Source organism: Strix aluco, chromosome 1, assembly GCF_031877795.1.
Source record: "Strix aluco isolate bStrAlu1 chromosome 1, bStrAlu1.hap1, whole genome shotgun sequence".
Lineage (NCBI taxonomy): Eukaryota > Metazoa > Chordata > Aves > Strigiformes > Strigidae > Strix > Strix aluco.
Window position 1 is genome coordinate 61,854,465 of NC_133931.1, and position 14,477 is coordinate 61,868,941.

Below are 14,477 nucleotides of genomic sequence, written 5' to 3' on the forward strand. Positions count from 1 at the left end.
CAGAAGGGGTCAACACTAATACTGCCCTCTGTGCTCAGCCAAAATGGAAAAATGCTTACTAAATCTAAGTATTCACAGCTGGAAATGTTGCTTTAGTCAGATATGTTTAGCCAAAGAAAAGAAGAAAGGGAGGTTGCAGACACTTTCTAGTCTGCTAGTCATTGTCTGCTCCTATCAGTTTAATGCGGAAGCTATTCAGATGGCTGGAGTGAGAGTGATGTGGTCAAAAGCATAAGAGCAATGAAGCATATAGTGGCAATGGTATACATATTTACTTCCATGTATTGAAACTAGTCCTTATTACCTTGATTTTGTATAGAAAAATAATGCTTTTAGAATTATTTACTGTATTTAACAGTATTTATGATCTTCTATGGCAAGATTTGTCAATAGTTCAAAGATAAGACTGAATATTTAACATATTGTTTTTAAAAAAAAAGGTGAAATGAACCTTAGGATTTGTACTACTTTATTTGGGTAAGGATCCTCTTACTAGACTGTAACTTAAACATTTGACAATGGGAGAGAAACATACTTCACACTTACACAGAAGGTATTAAATTTCCTATGCATTTAAGAATATAACTTTTCCAAAAGGAATAAAACTATGGTGGGAGTAGACTAAATCTGAAATACTATAAAGTTTTAAGCCAGGAAAATGCTATTGCTGCTGCCAATCATGAGGTAGTTGCATAAGTTGATGTGATAGCATCCTCTGTGTGTTATGTTACTGGTGACAGACCCTTTTTGGACACTTGACTGACGGTGTTTATGTCATTCCCACTACAGACAAGCTGCCTGAGGTTATTTTGTTTCCATGCTATTGTCATTTAATGTTAATAACTATTGAAACAGGTATGGATTGACAATCTTTGGGAACTGTCTAACTCCCATGCCAGATTCTTGTAACTGGCCTGTTAGTTTCAGACAAAATGTAAATGTTTCTTCTATGTTCAGGCAGGTTTTCATTATTATTACTTTGCACTTGAACAAAAGTTTGAATTGAGAATGAAAGTTTACTAGGGATATTTTTGAATACTGATGCTCTATCAGCTCACTGTTGATCTGTTGGACATACTAATGCTTAATAAACATTTATGGTATAATGAGAGTCACTAGTCCCCAGTGTGAAGTAGAATACATGATCTGTATAGGATACCTATAAATCTACCCTCAGGGACTAATTTATCCACTAAATAGCATTTTCTTCCCGGAATGACATCATTCATTTCTGTAAGACTGATCACTGAACAAAGTGATATTCTCTTTTTTTAATAGCAGAAATTGCCATTTACCTAATGAAAAAAAAAAAAAAACAACAATGTCCAATAGTTACATTAGCACTAGTGTTGAGCAAAGGAAATCAGTTTCTTATAGATAGTATTTTTCTTCATTTTCCTATACCTTCTCCATTTTTTAAACAAGTTCTGTTCCTGTATGAAAACTACATTCTCAAACAGCATTTCAGATGGGAAGCTTTGTTTTCTAGTGCTTTAACTTTGGTTAGGGACTGCTAGTCAGTGTTGTAGGGCATTTCTTTTAGGGTCTGAGTGAAGGGTGATCTTTCACTACAATTTTGTGCTGAAAAGGAGGAGCAATGTAGGTAAAAGTAGATGTTATGTGCAACTAAAGTCTATTTTAGGGAAATAATTTATTGGACAGTAATATCCATATGATAAATCTTTTAAAATAATGTTATTGCCTTCATAAGCATTCACTTAACACTGTACATGTTTATATTATAGACAGGATATTAGATGGTCTAGTAACTGAGTGCTGGTTATTCAAGTTGAGACTTTTGTTCAGAATTGCAGAAATGAAGGAGGTATTGTCAGGAAACTGTTAGTTTTCATATAGCTCGATAACTACAGGGATACGCATGTGGCTATTTGCAAACACAGGTACATGCACAAATTAAAATTGTCAGAATCCTGTTTGTGATGTATCTTGCAGCATGTCCAGATACATGTGGATGAATTTTGGTGGAAATATCAGTTTTAATTTTATTATAGATAATAGCTGTTTTTTGGTAATTATTGTAATTAACTGTGCTATCCTTATACCAACACAAGTTTAAAATAGAAAATGATGGGAAAATTAAATTTTGGGTTGTATAATACTTAGACTATATCTTCCCTCAGTTAAAACAGTGCATTAGCAAAATATACCAACAGTTAAAGTTACAGAATAATATCTGTTCATATTCTGTAATTATTCATTTAACTTGATGGCTGCATTATTCAATATTTCCTTAAGCAAAAAAAAAAAGAAAAAAAAAAAAAGTCAAATTGTACAGAGAAAGGTGGGTATGTCATTAAACAGATGATATATTCAGAAATAAGCATACATTTTAATAGATGGAAATAGTTAAAAAAAAAAAAGGGTCTTATGGTATTAAAAAAGTGGCAATGACAAGAAATTTTTGAGGAACTTGACTCACCGACTTTTTTTTTTTCAAATAATATTGTCAGATTTACTTTAAAATATTTTGTCATGGCCTGAATATAAAGCATTTTCAGTAAATTAATAAAATTTAACAGTATATGTGGTTTTCCTTAATGATTTTTCCTTTGCCTTGTAATAACATGATGCTCTACTCCAGGTGAAAGATTCAAAAACCACAGTTCAGAAATATAAAAAAGTTTCCTTAGAGGTAGTATTAGTTGAAACACAAGCAAAAATTCTATATATGAGTCCCGTATCTCATAAAATATCTTCAAATATAATTGGTCAATAAAAAAATAATTTTAATAACCAAATTGCTTTCAGAGTTGCAGCCCACTATCTGGTAGTATCTAATTGAAAGCAAGCTTTAGTCTACATACAGACTAATTTTCTGTTCTTTTACACTAAATAGAACTTATTCCTTTCATTGCTTCCCATCTATCATTTAACAAATATTGCCTAATCCACGCATAGCCAGTGTTAATCACTGTTATTACACAAAATAAGCACTATCCATATGTTCCTCTGAGCAAAGATAAGAAATGGCCACGTTACTTTGCATTTGTATCTGTCTTTGAGTGTGTGTGATGTGCTCTAGAAAGTGCCTTAAGTAATGGAGACACTATTAGATAACATATTTTAAATATTTATAAAATAAAATTATGTTTGAATCATCAAAGGATGATCTATATCCTGATAAAGGATAGAGGTTTTTAAGGTGTTATTGATTTTAATGAGAAATTACGTGCCTTCAGGCAATAGTGTTATTTGCTAGTGAAAACAAGTGAAATTAAGTTGCTGCATTTATTGTATGTGGCGCAGTAAAATAGCACATCAGTCCTGTGGGAATTCAATCATATATTTTCCTATTAACTTCTAATTAAGTCTGGGTAATTTTTAGAGGAGATAAATTGGCACATGTGGCTTTTCTGCACCATCTTTCTTTCTTGGTAGAGAATATCAGGACTAAGTCCTACTAATTCAAACAGTAAAGATTCTCCAGTTTCATTCAGAATAAGAATATTCAGTTGGATTTGGACCTGTTACAGAAGTAGTTTAGAGGTAAGAAGAATCAAACACTTTGTGCAGAAAATACATTAAAATGTTTCAGAAATTAAGAAACTAATATTTTAGATTTATACAGTTTGATATGAGGGAAAGCTCAAAACGTAAGTGAGGTTTTTTGATTTGCAGAAGGACAATGTTTGTTATCCCTCTCTAATATTGCAAATATGTTATTTTCAACATAAATCATTGGTCACATCACTTCACGTGGGCTGTATGAGAAGGGGAAAAGACGAACTTCCTCATCTTTTTTTTTTAAACTTTATGAGTTGCATATAAATTGAGCCATTTCTTTACAAATGAGATAATTTGCTGCTGCTAGTGATCAAAGAGATCTCCTGGAATGGAGGGCACTGCCTTGCAGAGCAGGAGATGGCATTACTCAAGGAGACAAAAGCTGAACTGAGCAGGAGTGATCACCTCTTTGGGGTTTTATCTCAGGCTAGCAGTATTCAGCTATGCTGGCAACTTGTAGTGGTGTGTGATAACAGGTTCCTGTAGGATTGTGCAATGTGAACACAGGAGGTAAATGTGAAAGACTGTGAAGTTATCAGGATTCAAAAGGTATTTGGTTTAGTCTGCACACAAAATGGTTCCTAAGTTAGGAGTTTGAAAACAATCCCACCTCTAGCCTTAGAGATCTAGAGGATCTCTAAGGACAGTGAAATGAAATGTATCTGTTAATGTGTATCTCTGCCTCACCACCCTGTAGACTATGTTATGTAGCTTAAACTGCTTTAAACCATAAGTAGAAGAGCTCTTTCACTCTTACAAATTTATATTTCTAACACCATGTGGTGGGTTGACCCTGAATAGATGCCAGGTGCCCACTAAAGCTGCTCCATCACTCCCCTCTCCTCAACTGGACAAGCGAGAGAGAATATAACAAAAGGCTTGGGGGTTGAGATAAGGACAGGGAGATCACTCACTAATTACTGTCATGGACGAAACAGACTTGACTTGGGGAAAAATTAATGTGTTACGAGTCAAATCAGAGTAGGATAATGAGAAAAAAAAAACCCAAATCTTAAAAACACCTCCCACCCCTTCCTTCTTCCTGGGCTTAACTTTACTTCCAATTTTCTCTACCTCCTCCCCACAGCGACACAGGGGGACAGGGAGTGGGGGTTGCAGTCAGTTCATCACATGTTTCTGCTGCTCCTTCCTCCTCAAGGGAAGGACTCCTCATGCTCTTCCCCTGGTCCAACGTGGGGTCCGTCCCACAGGAGACATTCGTCCACAGACTTCTCCAATGTGTGTCCTTCCCACAGACTACAGCTCTTCACAAACTGCTCCAGCATGGGTCTCCCACGGGGTCACAAGTCCTGCCAGCAAACCTGCTCCAGCGTGGGCTCCTCTCTCCATGGGTCCACAGGTCCTGCCAGAAGTCTGATCCAGTGCAGGCTTCCCATGGGGTCACAGCCTCCTTCGGGCACATCCACCTGCTCTGGCTTGGGGTCCTCCATGGGCTGCAGGTGGATTCTGCTCCACTGTTAACCTCCATGGGCTGCAGGGGCACAGCCTGTCCCACCACGGTCTGCACCAGGGACTGCAGAGGAATCTCTGCTCCAGTGCCTGAAGCACCTCCTCCCCCTCCTCTTCACTGACCTTGGTGTCTGTATAGTTGTTTCTCTCACATATTCTTGCTCCTCTCTCCAACTGCAATTGGTGTTGTGCAGGGGTTTTTCCCCCCTTCTTAAATATGTTATCCGAGAGGCGCTACCAACATTGCTTGTGGGCTTGGCCTTGGCCAGCAGCAGGTCCGTCTTGGAGCCAGCTGGCTTTGGCTCTATTGGACATAGGGGAACCTTCTAGTAGCTTCTCACAGAAGACACCCCTGTAGCGCCACCCGCTACAAAAACCTGGCCACACAAACCTACTACACACCATTTGCCAGTATTATTTTATCATTATTATTATTATTATTATATCAACTAACCCATTTGTCATCCTGTGGTATTACCTATTTGCAATACACAACATCAGTGGTTGGAGTAGGTACAGTATCAGTTTAATCACCCTGGAACTGAAGTAGAAATGGCATATAACCTCAGGCATGACCTAGAAGCTCAGTTAAACTGCAAGAAAATATTGCCAATAACAAGGTGTGTGTTTTCAGATAACAAGTTTACAGATTTGTTCCCAGTAATATTTCTTATGCAATAAACAGTGTCTAGTTAAGGTCTCCCATCTCTTTGCATTTTATCTCACCTCATGACATTTGTATAGCCGCCTTTTATAATCAAGTAACAGTAAAGATGAAAATGCAAGTATTTGGATTTTATTTACAGCTGTGAAAGCATGCTTTACAATTTATCATTCAGTCCAAGAATTCAGTTATCTTAAAAGGAAACTAAATTTTTCAATGAGAAGTACCAGTTATGACTAAAAACTCTGCATTTACCATGAATAAATCTAATCTACATTCATTAAAGAGAAGAATTTTGCTGACAGTTTTTTGTGACTTGGTTCCACTGTAATATTTCATCTGTTTGAATATATGCATGTAATCAAAATAAAGAAGTAACAGTGGTATCTCTGTTTTGTGACATGGTAGCTGTCATTCTTAAAGACTGCTACTGTGACTGATGCATTTATGTACTATAAATTATAATAAATAATTTTTTAAAATCATAAATAATATTTAATTTGCTATCCAGAAACACAAAGCATTCTATAGACCTTTTAGAAAAGAATGGTGAACTGCTTTATCAATGCACATGATGAAAGAAGAAACATGGCTTTGGCTTTTAAAGGTAGTTCACCTGTTTCTAAAGAAGATTTCACATGTCTGTCAAGGAGAGGGTTGAAGGCAATCCCTTGCAAGTAAGCAATAGCTATCAGGATGCATTAGGTAAAACTCACACAGTACCCTCATACCCTTGACCTTCCAAACACATTTGTAGATAATGTTGATGCTTCTGACAGCAGACACAAATCCTCACAGTTCTGTGGGAAGATATTTCAGTTCTGCATTGAAACTATATTTTTTGTAGTATTAAGTCGATCATTTTTGTAAGATACAAATTTTGATTTATACGGCAATACAATGCATGTTATAGTATTTTGCAAAATATAGGCATGATCTTATAATGCTTGCAGTAGGATAAGTTTCTTCTGTGTGACAGTTGGAGAATGGTCTAATCTGTGTCTAATCATCAATGCCTGGCAGTGAAGAAGCAGCAGCATAAATTAAACTGCCAGAGTCAAACACTCTGAAAGGCAGGTTTTGGATCCAAACTTTCAAGATCTACATGTTCCTGTAATAGAGAGAGGCAAGTGGATTGAGGAGACAAAACCAAAGACACTCACAAGAAACAGCTTCCTAGAACAATGCTGTTTGTTTGTTTGTTTGTTTCCCAAAAAATCTACTGGAAATGTGGCATGAGTATGCATATAAATAGAACTTGTTGCTTTTACATGAGTCCTGTTTTGAATATATATTGATGTTAGGATGGATTTATGGAAATGCCAATATGTATTCCTTTCTCCTTAGATGTTTGTAAAATTAGAAAGGTTAGTTAGCGTTCATTTACCGTCATCTCATTCTACATTTCAGAAAGTACCCTTTCAGTCTGGGTGCAGCGACAATGAGAGAAAGCAATAAAATGCAGATTTTGTAAAATATGTAAAATGTTATATTCTGATCACACTCCAGGAAAAATTACAGGGTTATATAGAGCTATGCATTCTGTCAGCATATATATATTGTCCTGTGGTACAGTTTAGGAAGAAACTAAATTGTGAGAGGGAAGAGAAGGAAACATGGGAGCACTGGACTGGATTTGCACTGTCACCTTTGTGCTACCAGCCTTTCTGCAATGATTCCCCTGAGTTTATCTGTAGCTGGAAGCAGATGTTGGGCGACTCAATGGAAACCCTCCCTGAGGGGGCTTGACTTACCCATGTGCCAGTACGCTGCCTCCCACACCCCCTCTGCTTGCTGCCAGGATGTGGCAGCATATCTTGTGGTCCACTTTTACCATCTCCCTGGCATGAAGGCATGATTTATAAGTCATGGCTCTGGTTCAACAGACCTCATGAATATCCAAGGAAATGACAAAGGCTGAAGGAGAGGAAGGGAAAACGGGAGGGAAATTTCTTCATGCATGACCAGAAGATGAATTTTGGAGGTAGGCTTTTAAACAAATTCATCTCATTCCTTTTAAAAGCCCTAGGTTTTTACTGCTGTCCAGAGACATATCTATTCTCTCCTTACTTCCATCAAGGAGGCTGTATCTGTAGAAGTGTTAATGCTGTTACCTCAATATTTTCTTCTCACATTCAAAGTTAAATGTCATCTGGATGCTACTGACAGAATATTCTGTCTCTTACCACCAGAAGCTGAGGATGTTATGAGAAGACCAAATTTGGGGATCTGTCTCCTGAGACAAAGACTGCAAAAAACCAGGAAGGGTTAAGGGAAACCCCTTTGCTTTCAGTGCTCTGAAGAAGCCCGCCAAATTGTTTGTCTCCCTGTGACAACAACATTTGACTCCCAGAAATCCCAGAACAGGTTCTCTCATTTGAGCTGTCTGTCTGGGAATTCAGTGAGCTGATAGCCAGAATAACTCAGGAACAATCTGTTCCTGGACTATTCAGGGCCCTGAACAAAGGACGATATCCAAAGGTTCTTGGAGACCTGGAATTGCATACCTATCTCCCTTTCTTATCCAGCAAATGTTTCTGTCACTTGATGTCTGTGCCTAAATAGGCGAGGATTTGAGGACTGTGCCAATTAGGCATGGAAAGATTTTTCTTGGATATAAATTTTCACTAATTGCAATGAGTCATCATCGCTAGATGCTTCAGGGCTTGCATGCAGTATTTTTCTGTCTCTCTGAATTTCAGCACGACATTGGAGAGATTGTCACAAAAGTATTTTCCAGATGTCCCCAAAAATAGGAATGAAAAAACTGCAGCAGTTTAATAGAGACATTTCTAGATGACTGGAGTCACCCACTCCTAAAGATGATCAGATATAGCTTGCTGTGACAATGGATGCTCAGCATGTGCTTGGTGCCAAGCCTGTTCTCCAGAAAGTTTTTCTTAGGTGAAACCTATCCTATAACAAAAGACAGTCAGTCTAGTTGCATGGTTTTTATTAGTTGTGGTTTCACGCTGAGTGAATGACAACTTGAGATGTGGTTTGTTTGTCCAATGCCAGAGATTTTGTATTATTAAGTTTGAGAAGTGAATAGGATGAGGTTGTGGGGGGCTGTCTTGGGGGGTTATACTTTGGGGTTTATATCCTGGTAGACTGGCAGATAGGGACCTCTCAGATGTACATCAATGGGATGTAGTGGAGGACGCAGAAAGGACTGGAAGGTTTTGAATTTTCATACAAATGTTCCAACTAATGTCCAGATTGCTCTGAGACCAAATGAAGGTGAACAGAACCGAAGAAAATAATTATTCAGACTAACTTGACAGGCATAGCCATTCAGTACAGCAGGGAAGGAGTATTGCATTTGAGGATCTTTTTATTACTTCTTTTTCCTTTGCTCCTAGAAGAATACTCTACAACCTTTAGAAGCAGGATGTGCTTTAATAGTTCAGATTCACCTAAAGAGCAGTATATTTCAGATATTTAATGTTTTTCTAAATCGCATTTTTTATTTCAAGGCCTACTAGAGATATATTGCCTTGAAAACTCACTACTCCTCTTTTTTGTTAACTCCACCTCCTATCCCCAGATTTGAAAATGAAAGGTGCAGTGCTAATAGTGTAAACCCTTTTAGAAGTTCATAAATCAAGGCAAAGAAACTCATGTGGAACTTTATACTAATAACTCATGTTTCAACACAAGCATATTGTCATAAAGCTGGTCCATAAGAAGGTATTGATTTAACTTCAGACTTTTTTGAGTAAAATGTTAACACAAACAATTTTTTCTCTCTTTTTCCAGAACTAGAGGCAGAGGAATGGTGCAAACATCTTTGCATGGAGTGTCTAGGAACCAGACTCAATGATATAAGTCTTGGGGAACCAGATTTGCTTGCTGCTGGAGTCCAGAGAGAACAAAATGGTAAGTAATTTTTTAATTGCTCCTAGATCAGTTCTTTGGTGATGTCCCATATTATCTTTGCTTGTGTTTGTTGTGGTGAGGATTTTTACCACTATCTATAAGCACATCAAGAACTAAACATTTGGATGTGTTTTTGAGGCCTAATCCTATTTTTCCTACAAATAAAGATGATTGAATTCCATGCCAAATAGCACATGTAGAGTGAGTGACTTCATGTCTTCATTGCATTCACATTTTCCTGTCATAGGAAAAGATGACTATGACGCTTCTGGTTCTGGAAACAATGGCCTCTGTGCAGAGGAATAAAACAGCAGTTGTTGTTCCACAGCCTTTAAAATACAATAATGAACATATCAACACCACTTTGGACTGCAAAACACCTATTTGCTTTAAAATCATACCTGTCTTGAATAATGAAGTCAAGATCATCTAAGTTGTCAAATACAGGTGCAAAGAACGATGTTGACAGATGCTAGTCAGGACTAAGCCTGAGCTTGTAAGTCTTCATCTAAAGGCTGTTTGGAACAGAACTTTAGATTAAAATGTGCACAGAAAAGATGCTAGTGGATGGAATATGCAATAACAAAAGAAAATCTGTGATTATTCTGTCATTTAATTCCTATTAATGAACATGAGGGCAACACAAGATGTGCTCATTTATTCCTCCCTAAATTACAGCTCTCAATGATTATTACTGTCTTGATGCTTTTATAAGATCCAATAACAGAGTGGTAAAGCAAACTGCCTCAGTGGTCATAAAACATCAAGCCAACTAACATTATAAACAAAATTACGTAATTAAATTATAGAATGAATAGCACTAAATTGATTATGTTGTATTAATTTCATAGAAGAGTCCAGACATCTCTGAACCTGATAACATAAAATATGCAGAAATCTTTAAGAAATTTTGTTCAAAAATCAGACATGCTCAAGTGCAATTTAAAAGAAGTTCAGAAGTTTGTGAAGTTGTTTGCCTGCTAGGAGACACAGGATTTCATTTGTAGTCTCAAACTACTTAACAAAGAGAGAGCTACTAATGCTGTAGGAGAGTGATAATGATCAGTCACCACTCAAAGCATCCTATCTGCTATATGCTCATAGGCTATAGGTATAAAACTCATATGCATACTACTGAAGAGAGAACTATGTGAGCAGGTGGACCTCTTTCATGAATGCAAAAGGGAATAAATCTTGTCAAAAGCCTGTGATGTGAGCAGAAAAATAGCTTCAGATTCCTCAAAATCTTCCTGCAGTAATTTCATGTACTGTCCAGCAGCTTTCAGATGTAGATGACAAATAATACATTTCATCTTGTTCTTGAAAGAGATCCAGTTATACACACATGACCTCCAGAAGACATAGATTAGTTCTGTTGTGTGAACTAGTCTTGATTCAATTGCCTTAGTCTAGAAATTAATTGCAGTGCTACCAACCAGCATATATGAACATAATCAGCATCTTTATTGTTCTAAGTAAATAAGTGAACGGAAACAAAGAGACAAAGCATGTATTTGTTGTATAAATCACATGAACAAGAATGCATGGAGGGTATCATTAGCCATATTCTTTTAAACAAAGTGGCTGAATACATATAATCCAATATTTGACAAGCATGCTCTGCTAAATCATTAGTTACAGTATCTCAGACAAGTAATTCTGATACCTATTCGCTTCCTTCCTTCATCTCCTTGATGCACAACTTTGCATTTTAATAAACATGTTTGAAATTCAAAGTTGTCTTGTTCAGAAGCAAAGTAAATTCTGTTTTGGGGGGCTTTTAATCAACTTGGAAGAAGGGAATAGTACATAGATTCTTACTATTGTATGAAATCTAGCATTTTGTTCATTTAGCTCTGCTGTAAGAACCTGCAGTTGCACCCAAATTTCTTTAGCAGATTCCTTCAGTAAGATCAGTTAAGTGGAACCATTACTTCAGTTTATACTAGTTATCCTATTCTGAAAACTTGGCAGTGTCATTTTCCACATGAAAGCTTTATGGAAGAGGTGACTAATTGGAGGGTGGAATCATTTGGTGAGCTCTGATAAAAAAAAAAAATAAATATGAGCACATTGTATGTTGTAACTTTTACAGGCATGTTATCAAAAACTGTAGTTCAAAAGATACCTAAAAACCTTTCAAGAGTCTACTGAGCTTTTGACCTGAATCTGAAAGGTCAAAGTTAATTTTCTAATTTGAAATTCATGAAAAGTGACTGTATGTATAAAATGTCTAAAATCTTGCTCAATGTGAAACCGACAGCTGTGTCACTCTCAGGGTCATTTTTTTGTTTGTGTGTTAAATAAAAACTGTATACTGGTATAGTACCTTTGAATGTCATTATTTCAAAACATATTGCAAGTATGTCAGCTTCATAGAATTCCTCTTGAGTTAGTCGATGTACTAATATTTACTTGAAACGGACATGCGAGAATAGAATTTGTAAAACCTGTAATAGAATCTTAAAGCCTCAGCATCTAGTTTCATGCAGGTTCTGTTGCCTGAACCATATGAAGGCTTTCTTTCAGGTAATTGAATAAAATATGTCTGATCAGTACCACAGATTGCATTGTCATAAAGACTACAATGCCAGTGGATTTTCAGTTTTAGTTATATAATGTTTTTTTTACGTTTGAAGGGCTAAAACCAATTGAATAATGGTATTACACTGATGATATGACGGGGTGCTAATACCATTAATCCCAAAAGAATAGGTGTATTAACCATTAATCCCATCTCATTCCACTGTATTTTTTCAAACAGTTACTTTGCCCTAAAGATTTTCTGAAATGTTTAAAATTTGGTAAAGATACTTCCTTGATCATAAAAGACCTAGCCTAATAAGGGTTTTTTTTCATGAGCTGCTTTACATTTTCCTAGCAATAATTTTAATATGCTATGTTCTTCATCTGTCCAACCATTTGCCCATTCCTGTCCTTAAAGGACATTTACATGATGTTTGTCTTGTACTTGTAAGGGTATTCACTCAGATAAATTGGCTATCTCTTGAAAAATCACTAAGTTTTCTGTTGTGTAGGTTTGTGTTTTGGTCTCTGTATATGACTGTCATAGCCAGTATCTTCAGTTTGCAACATTTGTAATAATTTTCTTAATTGTTATTGTAAATGCTCTGGGACCATAAAAATTGCTACATGCTACTTACATTTTTCATACCCAAGGACTCACATTTCAGAAAATACTTGGCAAGGAAAATACGTGTGTTTTCTATGATTTATCTAATATCTCTTTTTGTTACATCTGAGCCTGTTTATCCTCCTGCTCTCACTCCTGTGGTTCTCCTGAGATGAGCTTTCAGTTTCAGAAGGGAAGACACCTGATTCTCTGTGACACAAATGCAACAATATGGCTTGCAAAACAGTTTGTTCCGAAGGCTAGTAAAATTGCTTTTTGGTGTGCAAATGTCATGGCTAAAAGACCATACATTCATAAAACATTTCTGTCATATGAGGATAAAAATTTACGGTAGTGCAGTGATCTGAAAGAGATGTTCTTTTACAGTTCTGAGTTGTTCAGTAAGTGCTAGTGAGATCTATTTTGTAGTAGTTGCACTGTTGATTGACCCTCCAGCATCAAGCCATTCTGCAGTGGTGATAGCTAAAAGAGCCAAACTATAGATCTGCACTGCTTATAGCAGAGACCTCTAGCTACCGTGTCTTGTAGGAAGAATAGAGAAGACATCTAAGCAATTCTTGTGCAAAGCACATCAGTTACAGAAAGCTTCTCACTGGATTTCATCTCTGGTATTACTTTCAAGAAGTATTAGCACAAGTCTTACTGTGTAAACACCGCTGTGGAAAATGACCCTTAGGTGGTATTCTTTTTACATTTAAGGCTCACAACTAAAGGCTGTTTAATTTGCAATGATACACAGATTCCAGTAAAAGTGAGATTTGAAATGAAGTTACTGTTACTCTCCAACCATTTTACCTTCTCTCTCCTGCAAATCTAAGGGATTTGCTTATGGTCCTCAGCCCTGTAGCACCAACCCTGTTTCTGTTCAAATTTCTTTTCACATTAAACACAGTCTTTTACTGTTTATGATGTCCATTTAGATTATTTGATAAAGAATGAAAATATAGTACTAAATCAAAAGCAGTAAAGGCTACATGATCCTATTCAGATAACAAATTTAGTATAATGACAGTCCAGCTGTATATACAATGATAAGACAAGTAATAATACACAGTTATAACTCCAGGAAAGAAAATCTGGACTTGGTTGGATCTCACAACACTGTCGACAAGTAGTCTTCTAAACAATATCTTGTGATACTTACACACACATTTCCTATTCTTTAGGTTTCTCAAACTGCTGCTAGGGAAAGAAATTGTGAATGTAGAGTGCTGTCTTCATCTGGAAGAGCTGGAAACTTCCTTTTCAGCTCTCAATGCATTTGGAAGCATTTGTAATACACCCCAAAACATAACAGCAAAAACATCTATTTTTAAAAATGTTATTACCTGCCTGGATGTTGTCATATCTACAGTTTGTCCATGCTCATGATTTTTTTTCGAAATATCACTGTTTCAATGTGTCACTGTATTTTCCTATAAAAAGAAGTAAATAGAAAGAAGTTATCCAAATGGACAGTATACAATGACAGACTATGTTTACTGTGAAAAAGAAACCAGAATATTTAAGACAATACTGGTTAAAAAAGCATTATGTGTAGACAGTGCTACTAATTTCACTCTTTAAGAGCAGATGCTTCCCTTTGATGAAGACGCTATTCCAATCTGTTTTGAATACTAAATACTAACACTAAAATATCTGAATACTTGTATTAAATCATATTCTATTTAACTTTACTTTTAAACCTGATGTAACCAGTGAAGAAAATAGGAAAATGTAAAAATGCAAATTTCTAAACTGGAGAAAAAGCCTGATCCATCTTCTGTGCTGTAGCTCATTTACTGT

At 36.4% G+C, this 14,477-nt stretch overlaps 1 protein-coding gene across 1 annotated transcript in view; it reads left to right on the forward strand.

Moving 5' to 3' along the window:
- The window catches only part of DOK6 (docking protein 6), a 269,698-nt gene that overhangs the window by 148,909 nt on the left and 106,312 nt on the right, over positions 1-14,477 (forward strand). The window contains exon 4 of the mRNA XM_074822826.1: positions 9,419-9,538. Within this exon, the coding sequence (XP_074678927.1) occupies positions 9,419-9,538 (120 nt within the window). The remainder of the gene's footprint in view (positions 1-9,418; positions 9,539-14,477) is intronic.